Source organism: Capsicum annuum, chromosome 5 (assembly GCF_002878395.1).
Source record: "Capsicum annuum cultivar UCD-10X-F1 chromosome 5, UCD10Xv1.1, whole genome shotgun sequence".
Lineage (NCBI taxonomy): Eukaryota > Viridiplantae > Streptophyta > Magnoliopsida > Solanales > Solanaceae > Capsicum > Capsicum annuum.
Genome location: NC_061115.1, coordinates 106,013,627 through 106,035,515, shown reverse-complemented (window position 1 = coordinate 106,035,515; position 21,889 = coordinate 106,013,627). Strand labels below are relative to the sequence as shown.

Below are 21,889 nucleotides of genomic sequence, written 5' to 3'. Positions count from 1 at the left end.
ATTTATCTTCTCTAAGAATCACATTTCTCCGATTAGGACACTCATTTGCCTTGTGTCCCCATCCTTTACATTAAAACATGAAAACCTTTAGGATTCATAGTTAGATATTTGTTACCTTCAATCCTTGGTGGATACTTTGGAGGGGTCTTTTCTACGGGCTTCTTATCATAGGACTTGTTGACGTCCTTATTCTTGTTCTATCCTGATGAAGATTGAGCTACCTCTTTGTTTTTACTCCAAGAGTTAGTAGATGAGTATCCTTTAGGTTTGTAAGTTGCCCTTTTTTTAATATCCCTTTCAATTTCCTAGGCCGCTTGGAAGATTTCTTCTAAGGTTTTAAACTTGTGAATAGTCATGCATGAGAAGATCTCTTTGTTCAACCCAACCTTGAGGCGTATGATGGCATGATTCATGTTCTCATGATACTCAAGCTTCAATATCAATTGTTGGAATTCATTATAGTAGGCCAATACACTTACTTCCTTGCCTCAAGCTGTATAACTTGGCAAGTAACTCAAGTCTATACCTTTTCGGCACATACTTTTGTCTCATGAGTCCCTTCAAGTGATCCCATAGGGTAGTTGTCCTTCATTCAACACATTTTCGAACCTCTTAGCATAATCCCACTACATAGTGGCAAACCCTTCAAAATATGTTATAACATAGCAACTCTTCTTCTCATCAGTGAGATCATTGACTTGGAAGATCCTTTCACACCTGGATTTCTATGTAAGATAAGCCTCGGGATCACTCTCCGCTTTGAAGGTTGGAAGACTAAACTTGATGGAATTGATGTCCGCATCTCGATTCCTATTACTTTGTTGGTGCCCTTGGTCATATCCTTGGGGTCAGTTTCCCAAGTTTCTTGTTCCATTACCACCATATTAGTTTCATTGATCATGACCTTGGGGTCGGTTTCCCAAGTTTCCTCTACCATTAGGCACCGGGCCAAATCTTTCTTCTCGACTCAATAACTTCCTTGACCTATTGGTCTATCTCTTACTTCATCGAATGCTCCAAGCTCCTCTTATTTTTCCTCCCTCTCTTCCTTCTTGATTTGGATGGGTTGGTTTTGGTTAAATGGTGCTTGGAGTGGTGTAATTTGGTTTGGTGGAGGTTGTGGTATTTGGTTTGTAGGTTCTTCTTGTTGTATTTGATTGAATTGAGGTTGGAGTGCTCGAACGGGATATCAATTTTGTGGGGTAGTGGGATCTTGTATTGGTCTTAGTGGATTGAGCATTTAGTGGAGGGTTTCGGGGAAATGGTAGCGGATCTGTTTTGACCATGTCCGCTTGAAGAAGCATGGTAGTTTAGGGGAGTGGAGAGGGTGAAATTTAGTCAATCTTCCATGTTATCCATCCTTCCACCCATAGTAGTCATACTTCGTCCATTGATGCCCTTCAACTATACATAGCATTAAGATTCTCCATGATGGAAGATAACATAGCATTTGAGGTGTTATTATTCATGGTTTATGACGTTTCGCCTTCCGGAGTCATTGTACCTATGAAGAAAGACATTCACAAAAACAACAAACACATTAGCGTTAGGGAAATTAACTTCACAACTCTTTACACCTTTGTACGCCTTACACTTGGATAGACAAGTGTTGAATGTTTGTTTATACTCTAGTGACAGTTGAGATGTTGATCTCTACTCTTGTTCGGAATGGATCCTTGTTTGAAAGACTCAAAGAAATCTCGTACGGACTTGAGGCAAAAAGTTACGACAATATATAAACGAGAAAAGCACTAAAGGAATTGGGACAAAGAAAGAAATGAGCTCAAGAACATATTCACAACTAAGTAGATGGATTACTAGTTGTTAATTAGTGTTAGAATCAAGTAAAAGGTATTTAAGAATCAAGGAAGTGAAATTAAGATTCTAAAATGAGCTTACAAAACTTTTCCAGGGTGACTGAAGGTGCAACTGACCATCACTGAGGTGACTGGTTGTCCCTCAAGTCGTCGCCCAATCCATCCCTTAGGTCCAAGTGAGTAATTTGTGGGGCTGTTGTACTTTCTTGGAATATTATATTGAATAAACAAGTACAACTCCTTTTTCTTCAATTCTTTTGGATCAAACCCTTAATTTTGTAGCTTCTTCAACAAGATATGAAGAACTTGAAGAATATTCAAATTTTTACCCTGAAGCAAACGAACTCGGAATTTGATAAATTTGAAACTCAAGCTCCCGAACAAACCCCAATAGTATTTATACCTCAAAGCTCACCCCATAGATTTTACAACCCAAATATAAACAAGTACAACTCCTTTTTCTTCAATTCTTTTGGATCAAACCCTTACTTTTGTAGCTTCTTCAACAAGATATGAAGAACTTGAAGAATATTCAAATTTTTACCCTTAAGCAAACGAACTCGGAATTTGATAAATTTGAAACTCAAGCTCCCGAACAAACCCCAATAGTATTTATACCTCAAAGCTCACCCCATAGATTTTACAACCCACTTGAAATTTCTTCAAACTTAAGCTTCAACAATGGTGGGTCACTCTACTTGCCGGATTAAGCTCAAATTTTAGATAACAACTCAAATAACATTAGAGAACACTATTGTTGCACTAAAAACACAAGAAGACACAAAAATCAAAAACTCAAATTTCAAAAATAACCCAAAATGTGAATGAGACTATTTTTGTGTTTATCTAGATAACAAACCCAAGACTAGAATCGCTGGAATGATCCTAAGCTCGGTTCTGATATCAAATGATATGATTCTAACTACGGAAACTAAGGATAATCAACAAGAGATGGAAGTTAGATTGATTGACACAAGAAAATAGAAGAAATTAAGAATTAATGAGTGTTTCAAACTCAAAAACTCTTAATCTAATAGATTCAACCATCAAATCTCTTACGTGGACCAAGAGGGATTTAACGCCGTCAAAATCCCCATTTCTAAACAAACATTCAATACAAGTTCACCAATAACACTCTCAAGTGCAAAGTTCATTCAATATTCAAGATAAGCTAATGAAAATAACCGTAGGAATTTTTATTTATAGTTTCTACAAAGGCCCAAAAGTGACATTGGTAAGAAAGGAATTAAAACCTACGAAATGACCATTCTGCCTAGCTGGGACTGCCACAGGGATAGTCACTCAAGGGTCCCACCTTCAGTCTCCTTAGTCTCCTTGGGCTTCCTGGGACGGCTCTAGGGATGGCCAATCACCAAGGTGGCGGGCCGTCGCACCTCTAACCACTCCAAAACAGTGAAGTCCATTGTCCTCCTTGTCATTTTGGTTTCCCTACTCAATCCTCAACACATGGCATCCCTTGGTAGGCATCAAAAGAAGCTCCAACATCTCCTTTTTGGCGAACGTAGCTTGCAAACCTTGTAGCTCTTTAGCTTGGCTTCTAGTAAGAGGTCTTGAGGAACTTGAAAGGGGCCTTGAGGAGCTCCGAATCGTATCAGGTCTATAAGAATGATGTATTAGTAATGTTGGTATTAGTTATGCTTACATTAGTTATGCTGAGATTTTTTAATATAATGTTTGGTTTGGTGAATTAAAAATGACATGCATTGCATCATTTCTAAAAAACAAATTTGTTTACAAGAATACCCTCCATAAATATGGTGGACAGGATGTAGAAAAAGTTTTGAGGGGCAATTCTGATTTACCCATGCTAATACATGCATTAGAACCCATCATTACTAGTACTATGGATTTCCATGTATTAGTTATATGCACCTTAATACCAAATAGAGTGTATAACTAATGCTTGACCTTAATACCAAATAGAGTGTATAACTAATGTAAGCATTAGTTATACATAGGTTGGGAAAGTGTACCAATCAAAGTATTAGTAATACACAAAGCTAAAGCATGCATTATTTTTTCTAATGCACTACCAAACGACCCCGTAGTGTATTAATTGCGGTACTTTCTGAAGTTGTGGCCCAGAAAGGACCTTATGAGGGCTCATATTATGGTTACTTTTGGATGTATCATTGCAGTTTACATTTCTGAACTCCTTTTGTTCTTATCTTATGAGTGTTCATGGTTGCTTTTGGACGTATTGTTGCAGTTCACATTTCTGACTCCTTTTGTTCTTACTGTAGATATTTGTGTTTGTTGTAGTGCTAGTGAATCTTATGGCCAACTGCTTTCCTGAGCTGCATGTTTTAATTTCTGGAAGGTCATTTGTCAAATTATTCTGTTTTCAGCATCTGATGAATAAATATTTTGCTTTTGCTTGTGCAGTACAAGGACCTGAGATGATTCTTCCATTCAGCATTCTTCCATTTGAATGAACCTCACCTAGTCTACAATATGCTATCACTTCTGTGGAAGGGGATTCAGTTGGAGACATCAATGGGAAGTGCAGAATTTGCATTGACAGTTGCAACCTTAGTTGCTATGTACCAGGGTGTCACAATATTGCTTGCGAAATCACTCCTGCTGTTCTTTAACTATGAGAGACCCTACTATCAGGAATATTCTGTGGGGTTTTCTGGTGTCCTCTTTGCTATGAAAGTTATTCTCAATGCAGAGTCAGATGAGTATACATATGTGCATGGGCTGTGGGTACCGACTCGTTACGCTGCCTGGGGAGAACTTATTCTCATACAAATGTTTGTCCCTGGTGTCTCATTTCTTGGCCATCTTGGTGGTATACTTGCTGGCCTTCTATGTTTTCATTTAAAAGCATCGTATTCAGGTGCAAATCCACAGAGGACTATCGTCAAAGGTCTTAGCCATGCATTGAACTGGCCTTTAAGGTTTGTGAAGTGCTTATTTGGAAGACAACCAAGAATTGGTGGTAGAGGAACTGTTGGTGGGAGAGAGACAAGAGATACATGTCAAGTGTGGAGATGCCAAACATGTACATTTGATAATTCAGGCTGGTTAAGTGTTTGTGAGAGGTGTGGCACAAGTTGTACTGATGATGGACCGTCATCGTCATCTCTTAGTTCAACTGATGAGGTTCAAGATCTGTCGCTGGACGAGTAGCGGCGTCGAAGAACTCAAAGATTCGGTAGATGATAAGGGATATTGGCGCAATGTCTTTCTCCGGAAATAGTTGCATTGAAGTAGGATTGTACATCCTGAAGATGCCACAAAGGATATCTTGTTTAAGCGTTGTGCTTATAGTCAGAGAAAGCAGTAATTACCTTATTGTTCGGGTACATTAGCTGTTCCTCCAGTAAGGATGTGGAAGAGATATAGCATATACTCCAGAAGCTACAAATTTAATGGACATCAACATATATCAAGGTTGAAATTCTGTAGACTCTATCCTTTGTTATGTTAAACATCGACATTCTTTGCTAACTACATTTACTTCAATTGCTCATCACAATTTTCGACCATTTCTTCTTCAACGTCGCAAATATGTAGGATGTTCAGCGTCCTGCATTTGACCAGTTTAATTACCCTTGCCAATTGAGGTGGTTTGGACAGTAAGATTGACATAACTCTAACTAGGAGCATCTTCTAAATATCGAGTTATGCAGCCACAGGTTAAACTTTTGGAGATCTTTAGTATTTCCCATCAGTGTGTGCTCTTAAGCACGATGACAACAACTATCTAGTGTAGTTCCACAAGTGGAGTGTGGGAGTTTGGGAGTGTGGGGTACATGATGACAGTAGCAATCCAGTGTAATTTTGTAAGCGGAATGTGGGGAGGATGGGTGTACACAAACCTTACTCACCGAAGTGGGGTAGTAAGATTGTTTCCTATAGACGAGCTCTTTGGGACATTCAACTTAAATTCTCGGATATGTGATATTTTATACTTGCTTCCTGTAAAAGCATAATGTACGGGGGATAACGCCAAGCACAACAGAAACGGCCCAGCTTTAGCTGAGGCAGCATGGGTAGGTCACCTATGTATTGACTTTCTGGTTTCGTTCTTTATTGAGGTGATAAATTTATAGTAACTTTTTAAGGTTGTCTGTAACCGAAATATGTCTCATATAAATTGTGAAGTAACTCTACTCACCGCAGTTCCTCTTAAAGAATAAATAACAAAAAAGAGACAAATCTCTTGCAAAGTCTTATCAGTCATTTGTAGTAAAAATAACATATGCAAAAACATCGTGTCCCTCTGCTCATGGGCATAACGTCGTTGTATAATCATTGTAATTTCAAGTGTTGTCTTCCAAGATTAGTTGTATGTGAAACGACACTGATCATAACCTGTCAAATAAATATAGACAAAAAAATTAACGGTATGTCACCAAATAAAAGGTGGAATGATCAACATAAAAAATAAGACATGCTATTTATCCAACATGTTAAAATACAATGATTGTAAAATTCTTTCCGTTGTTTAATGAGGTTCAGTGTCTACTTGGATCAACAGTGACGAGCATGGCAGTGCCTCCAAAGTCACAAGTTCCTCCACCCTGTTTCTTCTTCTGCCAGCAACTATTGAAAGCATAAGAAGCATGAGAAAGAAGAGTAGCCGGCTGGTAACATGCCCCATTGGGCTGTATGACATCACAACCAGCACCAGAACCACAAGCATAGTCCAATGCCTGCTGAATCAAGTCTGCTGGTACAGTTGGTTTGGCCACACACCAAACCACATTTTCAGCTTTCTTAGGAGGTGGTGGTGGTGGTGATGATGAATGACTATTATTCGTTGGTGGCTGATTAACTGCTGGTGGCATAGGTGCATTATGCTGTGGGGTTTGTGCACTTGGAGATAGTGGCGATGGCGGTGGAGAAGTGGGAAGTAAAGGTGTTGACATAGCCCCTGAAGGAGTAAGAGGAGGATTGAATGTCCCATACGGAGAAGATTTTTCTGGACTTGGTGGCACAGACATTGGAGGAGGAGTGGATATCCCAACTGGAGGAGAGTTTGGACTAATCGGTGGTACAGCTCCTGAAAGAAGAGGAGGAGAAGCGTAGATTCCGTAGGGAAAAGAGTTATCTGGAGTAGTTGATTCAAACTGCAGCAGTCGTAAATGCTTGTAACATCCATGGCTAGGTGTAATCCTGGTTCTATCAGCATTTTCTGGCAAACACAAAGGCACACGAATTTAGCAGCAGACTAAACTGTGACTCCACAGGTTCAGCAGAACCCAAACCCTATATGTATGCACCAAAAACAAATATGGATTGAGATAAATATACATTTCCGGACCTATGCGCTCTCAACTCTGTTCCCATAACATCTAAATTCTGTGAAATTTACATGTATTTCCATACTTACCACACAAATCGAAGGGGCTTGAGGCTAGCAATCGAAATATGTTTAAGGCAAGAAAGTGGAATTTCACAATGCTTGAATCCATGACAATCTATTGAATGATAAATATGTTCTTGCTGCTGCTTAGTCTCTTTGAAGTGCCAGAAAAATACATAGAGCAAGCATTGAAAATTGAAAATAAGAAGAGGGGAGGTGACGTCTTTAAAATGTGAGGAACATGTAAAAGTCATAAAGTAGTACAGTAAAAGTCTGATTCCAGAAAGAAGCTGAGCTGTTACTTAACTTATAGAGCAAACCCATAGGAGAAATGAGGAATTTCTGCTGCTTGTCTTCTATTTAATTAATGGAGTAACTTCTTTTTTCAAGCCAGAATATATGTTTTCTTGGATGTGAGGAAACTAATAAGCAAAAGAATACAAGATAAAAACAGTAATTGCTTTTGGAATCTATGTTTTGCTTGCCAGGCACTCCAATTTAGGCTATGAACATTCACTCTCTCTGCTCACATATGACAGTTTGAGATTCCTTAAATCATAAATAGTAACAAGTTTTGGTGTGTTTTTTCTAATGAAAATTAAATGGAAGGATGAAACTTTTATGTATCTATTGAAACTCTTACAAGAGGCAAAGAATACAAATTACTCAAACAGATAGACTAAACTTTTTATGTATATAATAAAAAAATAAATAAGTTTATCTTTCGAAAATTTTAAATATAATAATATCCATATTTTGCTTAAAACATTAAATCTCCTATATACTGAAAATCCTACATGAATGAAGCTTTATCTAGCTAAGTAAATTTAAGGTAATTTGAAGTAGAAGAATAAATAAAGAGACTAAAATTAAAACGAGAATTCCCACATGATAAAATGTTATAATTAAATAAAATTATACATAAATGACATGTTTAATGTGCATGTGTAACAACTCTCATAGAAATTTTTTTATTTTTGATGTGTTTTGATCCTTTTACCCCTCTCCGTACTTGTATTGGTATTTCTGGTTTGGGAGAGTGGGTGACATGGTTTTCGAGGTGTTTGAGTGTCTTCTATATGAATTTTTCAGTTTGGAAGGTACTAAAGTCGATAGAGTTACTTTGGTCAACATTTGGAGATTTAGCCGTATGAGAATTTCGCCAGTTTCTTCAGCTTCGAAATGTCTTTTTTGGGTTAGTAGTGCTATTGGTTTGTATCCCGAGGTGTTTAGATGAATTTTAGGTCGTCATTTGAAAAGTTTGAAGTATATGACCAAGTCAACTTAGATCAACATACGTTGATAATGACCCCCATTCGCGATTTTGATGGTTCTATTGAGTTTGGGACGCCGATTTTAATCTAGTAGCATATTTGGTTTGTGTTCACGAGGTTCCAAATGAATTTCGAGGGTCCTTCAGAGAATTTTTGGACTTGGCCTGCGCTAGTGCAACTGGTTTTTTCCTTCGCGTTCGAGAAGGAGGACTTCGCTTGGTCAACACAGATGTAAGGTGGGAGGCACGTTCGTGAAGGAAAATTGAGTTCAAGTGAGGGGAATCTTCTCTTTGCATTTGTGATTGGTGCTTCTTTTTTTGCGACAGGTCATCGGCTGGGTTGGCCGTGTTCGCAACAGGCTCATTACGTTTGCAAAGAGCATTTAACCTGGATAGTTTAAATTCCATTTTTCAAACCCCATAAGTGATTTTTGAAGCTTTGAAACTCATTTTGGGGAGAATCAAAAAGGGATTTTTGAGATTTCTTCATTGAGTAAGTTTCTAATACTATTTTTACACATCCCTTACGATCATTTCATGATTTCATCTTGAACTCCTGAAATGGTGAGGAGATTGGTGGTGGAATGGTGAAGCCCAATGAAAAATAGAGGTTAAGAAAGAGGCATATATGAAGTTAGAAGAAAGAAATGACGAGGAGGATAAAAGGGCAAATAAAGAAACTTATAAAATGGTGACGAAGGAGGCCAAGTTGGCGGTTACGATGGCAAATATGGCAACTTTCAAATGCTTATACCAGGAGCTTAGGGATAAATAAGAAGATAAGAAGTTATACAGGCTAGCTAAGGTAAAATAGAGGAAGGCTCAAGACCTAGACCAAGTGAAATGCATTAAAAATGAGGACGATAGAGTTTTGATGAGTAAGACACTCATTTGATGAAAGTGGCAAACATACTTTCATACACTCTTGAATGAAGAAAGGGACAACATTGTGCTAGGAAAGTTGGAGAACTCCGAGAGATGGTGAGGTTTTGGGTATTATGAGTCTATAAAGGTTGAAAAGTTTAAGTTTGTTATCTGTATGATGAGTAAAGGGAAGAGCTACCAAGATTGATGAGATCCCGCTGAATTTTAGAAAATCATTGGCATCCCAAGATTGGAGTGGTTCACTAAATTATTTAATATCATTTTAGGACAATGAATAATTCTAAAGCATAGAGGTAGAGTGCGATGATTTCATTGTACAACAACAAGGGTAGCATCCATAACTGTACCTACTATAGGTTCATCAAGTTATTAAGTCATACTATAAAAATATGGTAGAAATGTGGTGGAGATATGGTTGAGAAGGAGTGTGTCCATTATTGAGAACCAATTTTATTTCATGCCCGGGGATCTACTAAATAATCCATCTACCTAGTGAATGGACTGGTCGAGAAGTATAGGGAGGGGAAGAGAGATTAATATATGGTGTTTGTTGATCTAAAGAAGTCATACAACAAATTTTCTAGGAAGGTTCTATGGAGATCCTTGGAAGCTATAGGTGTACTTGTGTCTTACACTCGGATGATTAAGGACATGTACGAGGGAAAAGACTAGATAAGAAGAGTAAGAGGAGACTCTAAGCACTTGCCAATCATGATAGGGTTGTATCAAGAATTGGCTCTTAGCCCATTTCTTTTTCGCTAGTTATGATTGAACTAATGCATCATATTGAGATTGAAATGCCATGGTGTATGTTATTCACTGATGACATAGTATTAATTGATGAGAGTAGGATTAGAGTTAACACTAGGCTAGAGGTTTGGCTACAAATACTGGATCTTAAAAAATTTAAGTTAAGTAGGACCAAGACTGAATATTTGGAATGTAAGTTTTATTTAAGTAGGACCAAGACTGAATATTTGGAATGTAAGTTCTGTGGTATTGCACCTGAGATTAGTATGGTAGTAAGGCTTCAGTCTCAAGTTATCCCCAAGAGAAAATATTTCAAAGGTAACAGTGAGATCGATGAAGATTTCACACACCATATTAATATAGGATGGGAAAAATGGATGCTAGCTTCTAGGGTCTTGTATGATAAATATGTAACACATAAGCTAAAAGGTAAGTTCTACAAAGTGGTAGTTAGATAGACTATATTATATGTGGCACAGTATTGGCTTGTTAAAAACTCTTATGTACAGAAGATGAAAGTTGTTGAGATGAGAATGTTGAGGTGGATGAATGGTCATACTAGAAGAGACAAGAATAATAGTGAGGATATATGGGACAAGTGATGTCACCCAAAACTAACCTCTTAAGAAGTATATAGCGGTCGATGCCAAATATAGTAACCCAACTAGGTTGAGATCAATGCCACAGGAAAGATGCTGAACAGTTTCTTGGTTTGATGTAATTAACGAGCAATACAGAAAAGTAAAGGGGGGATTTTAGAAGTCATCAGTAAGTAGTAACCAAACTTGAGTGCTTTAAGTTGTTGACAATCGAAGACGAACACTAGGACTGTGTTCCCCCTGGATTCCTAACTCCATAAGTTTCTCATGTTCAACCTACCTATTCTGATGCTCTGCATGCAAAGTCGACAAGCTAGGTATCATCAACAGTCTTGTGAATATGTTGATAAATTTCACCCTTTACCTTGTGAGTCTCAGGGATCGCCTTATTGATTATCGTCTATGACATCAGTTCAACTCTTATCTTTTGAGTCTTGAGTTGATTAGATGAGATGGCGGAATAGTAATGGTGACAGTGATTGTCAAATTACTATCTTATTCTTCTTTTTCCAATCACAAACTTTTCTTGCGAGGATGTTTATGAATACAGGCTATCCCCAAGCTTTTATAGTAGCTTTGAGGTCAATTATGGTGAAGAAGATTAAGATACATGCAGTTTACTTTAGAATAGATGAATCTCCAACTTTCTTTGTATAGTTAATCCACCAGGGTTCCTATAACCCTAGTCAGGGAAGTTAGCCACTCATGTTTATGCAACAATCCATGATAATCAATAAGAAAGCATTTAACTAATTTCACAATAATGAGATGAATAAAATCCGAAGTTTGAAGGAATAAAAATCCAAAATCTCAAGAACAACGTATCGATAATGTAAAAATAATGTAAAAGTATGCTAAAGTATGTAAAAGAATATCAAAGTGTGTAACCAAATAAAGGAGAATCCCTAAGGTATTTATAGTATCTCAAAAATATTAAGAAATCCTAATAAAAATGGAAAAGGTAAAGTTAAGTCGGTATATGGTATGACTCGTCCATCCACTCATATGCTCATCATGTGAGTTGTACCATGGTTTTTCATATCAATTCTAGTGTTTGGTCTCCCATGGCTTCAACTTTTTATTCGTCATATGACTTCTGCTTATGAGTCGTACCTTGATCATACGACTTGTGTCTTCTTCTCGTATCCACCCGAGACTTACTTCTTTCCAAGCTTGGAAACTGGTTTGCTTATGGTTTGATCATACGAGTCGTACTCAAACTTCCGACTCGTTTACTTCTAAGACTTCAACTTTGAATTTTAGCTTTGGACACTATTATGCTTACGGCTCCTGTTCACGACCCATATCCTTAGTATACGACTCGTATGACTGAGTCATATCTTTTCTTCACTTAGTATTTTGTTTGGGTCTTTGATTCTGTTGTGTTTATGAGTCATCCTACAAGTCGTATGGTATGTTTAAGACTCATGAGGTGACTCGTATCTTGATCAGTCTTTGTCTTTTTCAGGTCTTTATTTTTATTTTTATCCCAACACTATTGTAAACCCCTTTTACCTGAAATAAACTCAAAAGTGCATCATATCTACTAAAACAACCTAAGTACCCACATAAATTCATGGTTTTAAGCATAGAAAGTGCCGTGTTTCCACGAAAAATCAATACCCTCAACTTAGACTTTTGCGTGTCCTCTGGCAAGTAAAAATTAAACTATATAACTCAATACTATGCTTAAACAAGAAGATCATAAGCTACCCATGGCAGTGATTTTGAATTAAATTTTCTCATTCATTGTTTCGCTTTACTAAACTCACTTTTCAAAAATCAAACTGTGTATAACAATTCAACACAAGAGAAATGCAAAGGAATCAGATGACGGCATTACATTAGTTGCAGACAATCAGGCATCAATTCAATCCATATTAACCAAACAGACTAGCATCCTCACAACACACCCCATGTGTGCTCACAATTAATGAAATCCCATTCACTCAGCTAAGATATATCAATTAATTCAGGGATATAACAAACAACACTCTCACTCACAAAGTGGTATTTCTGGTGTATACAATTTACCATAGGCTTGCCCATATGCTCTTTTCATAAGTTTTTGGATAGTCAAATTAGGATCACTAAAGGACTTTCTTCGACTTGTAATGTAGGTTAGGGGCTGGTATGGTATCCTTTTGAGATTTATTTTAGTTACTATGCCTCCTTGACACTACAAATTTTCTCGGGGTCACACTTATTTTCAACCTTTTTTGTTAACTTTCTTTTCACCCTTATGTCTCCTTTTTTACTTTTAAAGCACATTTGGACTTAGGTCAAGTACTATTTTCTCACTTTATTTTTTCATTTTCTTTCTCTTTTGTTTTCTTTTACTCTTACCGCACCTGCCCTCTTTCATTTTTCTTTCAACACTTCTTTCTTTATTCTTATTTTTCCTACGCACTCGTATAATAAGCACTCTCAACTTAGATGATTTGCCTGAGTTGTAATTCACAGTGTCCAAGGAGGACCAGGGCCAAAACAGGTTCATTGTAGAAACAGAAAGGTGAAATCAGTGTATTAAACAAAAAAATGGTCACTTAAGGCTCAAATATTTAGATCAAAGGGATTCATATTTATTTGGTTGGACATTTAGGCTCAAGTGAACTTACATCAAAAAGGGCCTATGATCATCTCCTACTTGACTATCTTAGACCTAAGTAAAAGCAACCGGTCAAGTTCTAGATTCCTCTATACCGGGAACTCAGTAATACCTCACACACACTCGCACAGGGTTGCATTGCTAAGTACTACTTATCTAGTTATGCAACTATTTACCCTAATTTTCTATCCCTAATCCTAATGCCATTATTAGAATCACAGTGGTTTCACACACACACAAATCACACAGTTAACAAAAATTTAGGAGGGGTATCAAATTTTTAACACCATTTTTTTAAACACAAATACTTTCAGAATAATCATTTCAAATCCACAATTTATGTTTCAAGAATCGTAAATCAATTCAAAACGACAATTCATTAATATTCAGAGTTTAACATCCTTCAAAATCAATACAAAACCCATAAAAAAACAATCAATCTTTTGCCATAGGTGCCAATTTTCTCCTTATTTTAGAACCTTATCTACACCGAATCTGTAAGTCATAATAGACTTTTAGCTACTTAAATTTTTCAGCTACTTCTAGATATTTGGAATCAGATACACCCCCACCCCCAACTGAAAATCCATTCACTGTCCCCAGTGCTAAAAAATTAATGCAAAGCAAAGTTAAAAGGTCATACATAGGCACTCAAGGCTTTGGCTCAATAATATCTACATATGGGCCCTCAGATCGGGTCCCACTCCCCTCAGTTGGGACTAAATTAGTAACAGTAGTTTAGGGAACAACACCACCCCTCTAAGCATAGAAAACTAGCCGTATCAAACCACCTGCTTCAGCAGCTATCTCACAAACCTATGTCTGCTGGGCGAACTCATCCTGTATGTTGTCTGTCTTGGATTTCTTCTCAGTCTCTTTCTTTTCATGCTTTATTTTTTCTCTCTCTCTTTTATTCTCAGTTATCAATCACTGGTTCTTTTACTTGGTTCAGGATAGCCCAAATTTTAGGAACATAGACTATAGACACGACTGTTTAAATCACATGCTCTAAAATTACCATCCTATCATACAACTCCACAACTATCTTCATAATTTTAGCAACTTTGGACTTGATCTTTGCAATATCAAACGTCTGCCCACTACTCAACTATGAAGTAATCCTCGACTCAAATGCGTCAAGTTTGCCCTGGACCCGTCTGTCCTGGTTCACAAACTGTAGGTCAAGTTAAGGCTTCACGCCCCCTTCTATGTGACCAACCTTAGCCTCCAGTGTGTCCAGTCTGGTTATGGCCTCGGTCCATATGGACTGCGAAATCATAATGAGTCTAAAAGGCATACCTTATGGCTTGGGTGGTACAGACTATACAGGATATGAAGCACTAGAAGTACCCGCTGCATCAGTCTATGTAATCTCTGTCTGTTCACCTGTCTCTGCAGCCTCAATAGTCTCATCTTGACCGCTTTACCAGAATATATCATCCATCAAATCTGCTGTTTGCCTTGCCTGCCGGGCCAAAGGGTTAGCTGCATCTCTGATTAGTCCTAGGTTAGTGGTGTTCATTGCCTCTAATATCTTATCGATATCCAAGAGTTCTTGTACCCCCGCAGCCAGGTACAACTGTGTGATCATGCAAGGGTAAGATAATAGAGACTTTTCACCTCTTACTACTTGGTTTCTCATCTCCCGAGCTAAGAATTCTGCTACATCAAACTCATAACCAGCTATAAATCTAGATTTCATAGCTTTCCAAACTAGGATCAGAATATTATCTCTTATGGTGAGACAAAGCCAGTGTTGGACTAATGTCCACCATGCCCTACTCTCAAAGTTGAGGGTATTTTTCTCAATTTTCTGTGAGGTGACACCCAAGCCACCTACTACCTATTTTGCATTCTGTCCATTTGAAGTTATTAGCTCCATAATCTATCTAAATAAATCCATCCTTTCCTCCGAATCCAATTTCTCTGAGTGATCTTTATCATTTCTTCCATACAGTTGTCCATTTCCTCAGTGTTTATCAGAGGCTGATACTTCAGTCTGTATAAGAATCGACTAATACTATGTGGAGAAATGTCTACCCACACTCCCTAAATAGTAAGTAAAGTAATAGGTTCATCATCTTTCCACAACTGACTTTGTAGATATTGTCTCTTCAATTCACCCTAGTACGCAACATAAAATTCTTGGACTAACACCTCACTGTATTTCCAAAGCGCTCTCATCATCTACTCAAAGCCATATTTCTTGAAGTGTGCCTCAAACCTGGGTAGCTATGACATCCCAGTAGTAGTCAGTCTCCTCTCCAGATATAAGACCCATCTGATCTTTCCACCACAGAGCCTATGCATCCCATTATTAAAAGTCTCCTACATGCCGAGGTATCCTCATCGTTCAACAATAGGCACCGGAGTAGTGGTAAGTGCCAGTGAAGGGTCCTGTCGATCAATTATGGTAGCATCGACCTCTTCTGTACTATGGACATTCTTATAACTAGCTTTCTCCAAACTCAATTCATCATCATCATCATCATCAGAAGATAGTGGTATATGAGGAGGAGAAGTAGTTGGGTTCTTTCCCCTTGGAACTTGTGGAGGTTTTTCCACTGGGGGTGGAACCTTTTTTTCTTTGTCAGATTTTTGTCCTTTTATAGCAGCCTTGACCTTTTTTAGGCCTTCGTATAGGTCACCACTACTGTCAGATTAGAAAGTAAACTCAAAACCAATTGATTCCAAACTAGTAGCATTTGCTTTCTCATTTCCCTTTTTGGACACTTTCTTAGCAGCTGATGTGTTCTTAGAAGGCATAGTATCTGTAAGTACACCATCATTAGTAAGCAAATAAAGAAAAGAAAGAAAAAATAAGAAATAAAAGTTTAGTGTGCAAGTTCTATCTTGGGTACAAGCAAAGGGTACCAGTCATATCAACAGGCTAGACTCGTATGACTGAGTTGTATGTTACTTAGTACGGATTCAATTGTTCACTGGTTTGCTTAAGACTCCTTCAACTAGTCGTAACGACAAGGTACGACTCGTTAAAAATAGTCGTAAATAGATCAAAAGAATTTTATAAAAAATTATTACTCTTAGGTTGGTACGACCTTAAGCATACGCGTCATATGGATTGGATACGACTTATTTAGGCAAGTCGTATCTATTCTAGAACTTTAACCTTGTTAGATTTCCATGTTTTCAGTATGTATGAGTCCCATTACGACTCTGTTACCAATAGGTATAAGTCATAAGGAGTCTCGTATCCACTGTAACATAGAAATTCAACTTTAAAGTTTGACTCTAAATACCCATTAATTTATGCAACAATATTACTCAAATTCACTCTAAACAACACATAATATCAATATCCAGAACAACCTTTACCCCCCAATTCCAATTTTCAACCTAAACCTAATAGGATATCAAAATTCAACATAAATGTAAATTTGACTCAAACAAAGTTCAATGTATCTCACATTTATGATTCCAACTTGAAATGTAAAGAGATAGAGTTTAAAACTTTCTTGGTTTGAGTTGAAGACTAAGTTGCTCAATTTCACTTCCTGTCCCCCTAAATTTGTGCTTAACACAATCAAGGCAAGCAATCTTAACACGTTGGTAGTTAATTTTAGTTGTTTTCAAGCGATTTTGTGCGTTGAAAGCTTGAAATTTAAGTAAAAATGAAGGTGGGTACAAATTTTTGATATCAGGTGCCCATTGGGTACCTTATTTCTTTTTAAATAACTTCTTTAGGTCAGGTTAACCTGTGGCCTTGACCTGGTAAGCTTGGGTATGGGTCACGTGTACGACTCGTACCCAGGCTTAAAGGTCGTTTATTTAACTTGTATAGTTCTGGAACCTTACTTGGGTTTAGGAGTGGATACAACCCAACATGATGAGTCATTACTTGAGGGTACAAATCATTTTGAGAATCGTATCTATTCTAGAAACTTTTACCTGATTTTGATTTTTTATCTAGGTCTATAAGACTCCTACTCATGAGTCATACCGTCTAGATACAACTCATAAAAACTTAGTATGACCAAACTTTTTGGGATTTTTCGTATATTTTATGCAATCTTTAGTCCTGCACACTTAACAAAAATATTAACCTATAACTAAATAAGTACAAAAAAAATGGGTTACCTCCCACACAATGCTTGGTTTAACATCACGACACGATGTGGCTAAGTTGGGCACGCAGATTTCACCAACTAGCTCATGGGTTGCCTCCTATTTAGGGATTCATTTGCTGATATCTCTTTTAATTTCACATGGAACTAAACCGCACAACTAGAGATATGGGAGCTAAGATTATTATATTGTTGATTCAATAGCCGGGTTAGATTCAAATGGTTGTGGTATTCATTTTGATAATTCTATTGTGTTATTTGTTTTCTATTGGTTGCAAATAATAGAACTTGACTAATATTGGTTTACTTGAAGTAAGAAATCAATTGGAGGTAGAGAATTGTCAACGAGGATTTGAAACGATAAACTGGAGATTAATCAACTCAAGATATAATTAGTGAAAATAAAAGGTTTTCCTAAGTTTGAAAGAATTAGAGAGCTTAACATCTAAGTAGGTTTAAAAACACTTAGATTAATTGTTGATATAGATAATTTAGTGTTTCCCACTAGTCATGAGAATCAAATACCATAACTATGATTCAACTAAGTTTCAAATCATAGTGATCACAACTCTAGTTCAATTACATCATTGATTTGAAATACTGTAGAATTAACTTTGAGTCTCAAAATTAAACTAAAATATTAACGATAGATTGCTTTGATAAAAACCCCCATTTAACGAATATTGTTAACTATTCATCAGTTAAATCACAAATTATCTTAATTAACACCATATTCCCTGTGGGATTCGACCCCAACCTGGTTGGGTTATATATTTGACGATGACCGCTTACGCTTTCATAAGAGATGTGTAATTTGGGTGTATCAAATTTTGGCTACAACCCTTCTTATTCATTTGCATTATTTATACCATCCACTTTTGTGATTTGGTTTTACTTTTAGCACTCCCAATCAACATTATTTTTTCTTTGGTTTAACCACTTAGTTTTTTTAATATTAATGCTAACTTTCATAATATCTTTTACACCTTTCATTCATTGTTTCTTCTACTGTAGCCACCCTCAACTAAGGTGATTTGCCTAAGTTGGTGTGTATAATGTCCAAAAGAAGGATTGGGCTAAAATAAAGGTTTAACTTTGAAATTAGTGAAAGTTGCTCAAGTTGTGAAACAAGGAAGGATCTAACGACTCAAATTATGATAAAAAGGGATCTACTACAAGCTTTTGGGTTGTTTATTCTGGCTAAGTGGATTAATTATCAAAAACGGCCTGCGTTCATTTCTCAAATGACTACCTGTAACATAGCAAAATGACTTCGAAAGGTTCTAGATTCACACACATAATAAGAAGATATCTAAAAGATCTCACACTCTCATGGAATGGAATTGTAATGTCTTCACCAATGATTCAGTCAATAGGGCATTCATTTCTTAGATGACTACTTGCAACCTAACAAAATGACTTGGGAAAGTTCTAGATGCATGCACATAATGAGAAACTATCTAAAAGATCTCACACTGTCATGGCATGGAATTGTAATGTCTTCACCAACAATTTAATTAATATACAAACTTAAGAAGAGATTGCCATATTTGTGTACTTTCATAGACAGAAATGGTTTTCCTATGTACCTAACATCAATCTCACAAAACAAAAATTTTGATGGGTTCATAATTTTTTAAATTTTCGGACTTTTAACACCACAGTTTCTACTCAATCAAATCTACTCTTCTAGCATAATTAACACATAAACCACAAACAAAACATAAACTCCTAAACATGCCAGTTCCCTAGATTGTACTCAAGGGCGTAAAACACAGGCAATAAATCCTTGAGGTTGCAAGTATCCCCACCTCCATGAATAAAAGCATGCATTGTCCTTAATGCATTACTGTTTTAAATTAAGAACCGAAGTGAGGACATACCTGCAACGCCTTAAGCCTTTGTATCATGTGCCATTGAATGTGTTGTTGTATCATCAACAATAGGAATATCATCAGCAGTGGTTGGTGGAGTAAAGTACTCTCCAACATTCGCAGAAGTACCTAATTCTCTGAGTGGTCCACTGGCATAGGCTCCCACAGCTCTAGCTCTCAACACTTTTTCTATTGGTTCCACACTGCTTTTTTTTGACTTTTTCATTGCTTATTTTAATTATTCTCTCTCTTTCTTCTTCTTCTTTACAAGTATATTTTTATCTTCACCTTTACTTCTTTTTCTTTCCCCTTTATCTTTTAGATCCACTGGTTTCCCAGTGATATTGTACAATACCTCTTCTTCTTCTTCTTCTTCTGATTCTGCCTCAGCTGGTACTAAAAATGTCAAAGTTTGTAATCTTTGCAAAGCCATAATATCAGGCCTAACCCTTTCAAATTCAACCTCAAATATGGCTAAGTCAGGTACAAACATCTCCTTCAATCTTTGTTTTACCTGATGCTCCATATCATCAATGCATCTTTAAAGGTTCTCATAGGGTGTAACAACTACTTTGATTTTCTTCTTAACAAATAGTTCAAACTGTTTAGCAAATAGTTTTAGTTGCACATTAAACCGCTTCCCTTGTTTCACCATATTCTTAAAATTTTATGGAGTAAGTGCATACTCTAAAATAGACTCTATGTTAACTAATGCTCCTTCCATCTCTAGTGAAGGTACAGTACCTACAGATGAAGTGGCCTGAAGATATTTTTCTAATGACATTTGCAAATTTTTTGCAGAACCTGTGATAGGTATAGGTGTCTGAACTCCTTCTATAGCTGGAATATTACTTTCCACACTAACTCTTTTACCTAAAAAATATAGGTCCACTCTCATCTCTTCTATCAAAATTATGTGACTTCTTTGCTTGTACCTTATTATAAGGTCCCGAGATCAGTGGAACATGAGCTGCTTCACATAAACTGGGATCAAACATGGAAAAAGATATGCTGTATCAGGTCGTGTTGCCCGGATCTAAATATCATCTACAATTATTTCCCCAAAATTTAAAGAGAAACCAGACATCAAACTTGCAACCAAATTTCTCTGTCATCATCCAATATGCTATATCAGGTCCACTCTCATCTCTTCTATCAAAATTGTGTGACTTCTTTGCTTGTACCTTATTATAAGGTCCCTAGATCAGTGGAACATGAGCTGCTTCACATAAACTGGGGTCAAACATGGAAAATGATATGCTGTATTAGGTCGTGTTGCCCGGATCTTAATGTCATCTACAATTATTTACCCAAAATTTAAAAAAAAACCAGACATCAAACTTGCAACCAAATTTCTCTGTCATCACCCAATATGCTATCTCCTACTATTGGCATCAGTCTATATCTTACAACTCCCTACCAAAACTTTTTTATTTGAGATAATAAAACCTTTATAATTTACACATTTGGGTTATCCACCCCTTCCAATTCTCCTTCTACTAGTACTTTCACTAACTGAGGACGTTGCTTAGCTCTATCATTCATTATATGATAAAAGTCCAGAGTGGTGACTAGAGAAATAAAATCAGCTCCATGCAAAAACTTGTTAATATACAATCTGACAAATCTACCATGACCCTCACACTGGTATTCTATCTATATTTGGCTTGTCTGTGGGTTTCTCTCCTTTCTGGCATAAATTTTCTAAAGTGGCGGTGTAGTTTGCATAAAACTCTCTTACCAAAGTTGGATAATATGATTCCCCTTCTTTGGTAGTCCATGGTAGGTCTATGCCTTGAATGTCCTTTCCATTTGGGGTAATTTGCTTAATCCAAACATGATGATTTTCACTTCTTCACACAAGGGCCTCTTGGTACTACATTTACTAGTAGCTAGCAGCCCATAATGGTAAATCTAAGATGCCCATTTTAATTTCTTACATTATCCTGAATACCAGGATTTTTGATCTTGATCACATCTCCTCTCATTGGATATTGCTCGTCCTCAGGTTGCTCAAAAGAAGAAAAGTCCTCTTCTTCAAAACTTTTATCATCTACCACTCTCTCTTCAGATTGGAGGGCTGGTTCCACTATACGAACACTTTGCCTCGTATGGTATCCTTGCTATTTTTCTCCCTCTTTTTCATTTTTAGAATCATTGAATAGTCTTTGAGTTGAGGTTGTTTTGGTTACTCTTTTGTTGGTCTTCTTCGATTGGCCTTTGGTAGTCCATTCTAGGTCATATTCCTTAAATGTCCTTTCCATTTGGGGTAATTTACTTAACCTGAACATGATGATTTTTACTTCTTCACACAAGGTCCTCTTGGTACTACATTTACTAGTAGCTAGCAGCCCATAATGGTAAATCTTAGATGCCCATTTTAATTTCCATCTTACATTATCTTGAATACCAGGATTTTTGCTCTTGATCACATCTTCTCTCATTGGAGATTGCTCGTCCTTAGGCTGCTCAAAAGAAGAAGAGTCCTCTTCTTCAAAAATTTTAATTATCTACCACTCTCTATTCAGATTGGAGGGATGGTTCGACTATACGAAGACTTTGCCTCATATGATATCCTTGCTATTTTTCTTCCTCTTGTTCATTTTTAGAATCATTGAATAGTCTTTGAGTTGAGGTTAATTTGGTTACTCTCTTGCTGG

The 21,889-nt window shown here is 36.9% G+C and overlaps 1 protein-coding gene and 1 pseudogene across 1 annotated transcript; one reads left to right on the top strand and one right to left on the bottom strand.

Moving 5' to 3' along the window:
• The window catches only part of LOC107871903, a 79,902-nt pseudogene extending 74,651 nt beyond the window's left edge, over window positions 1–5,251 (top strand).
• Window positions 5,252–6,021: 770 nt separating this feature from the next.
• Window positions 6,022–7,492, bottom strand: LOC107870856 (classical arabinogalactan protein 9). The gene is made up of 3 exons (XM_016717533.2): window positions 7,183–7,492; window positions 6,316–6,984; window positions 6,022–6,161 (listed from the first exon to the last, which is right to left on the bottom strand). The coding sequence occupies exons 1-3, from the start codon at window positions 7,262–7,264 to the stop codon at window positions 6,130–6,132; spliced, it is 783 nt and encodes a 260-aa protein (XP_016573019.1). The 5' UTR covers window positions 7,265–7,492; the 3' UTR covers window positions 6,022–6,129.
• Window positions 7,493–21,889: the final 14,397 nt, after the last annotated feature.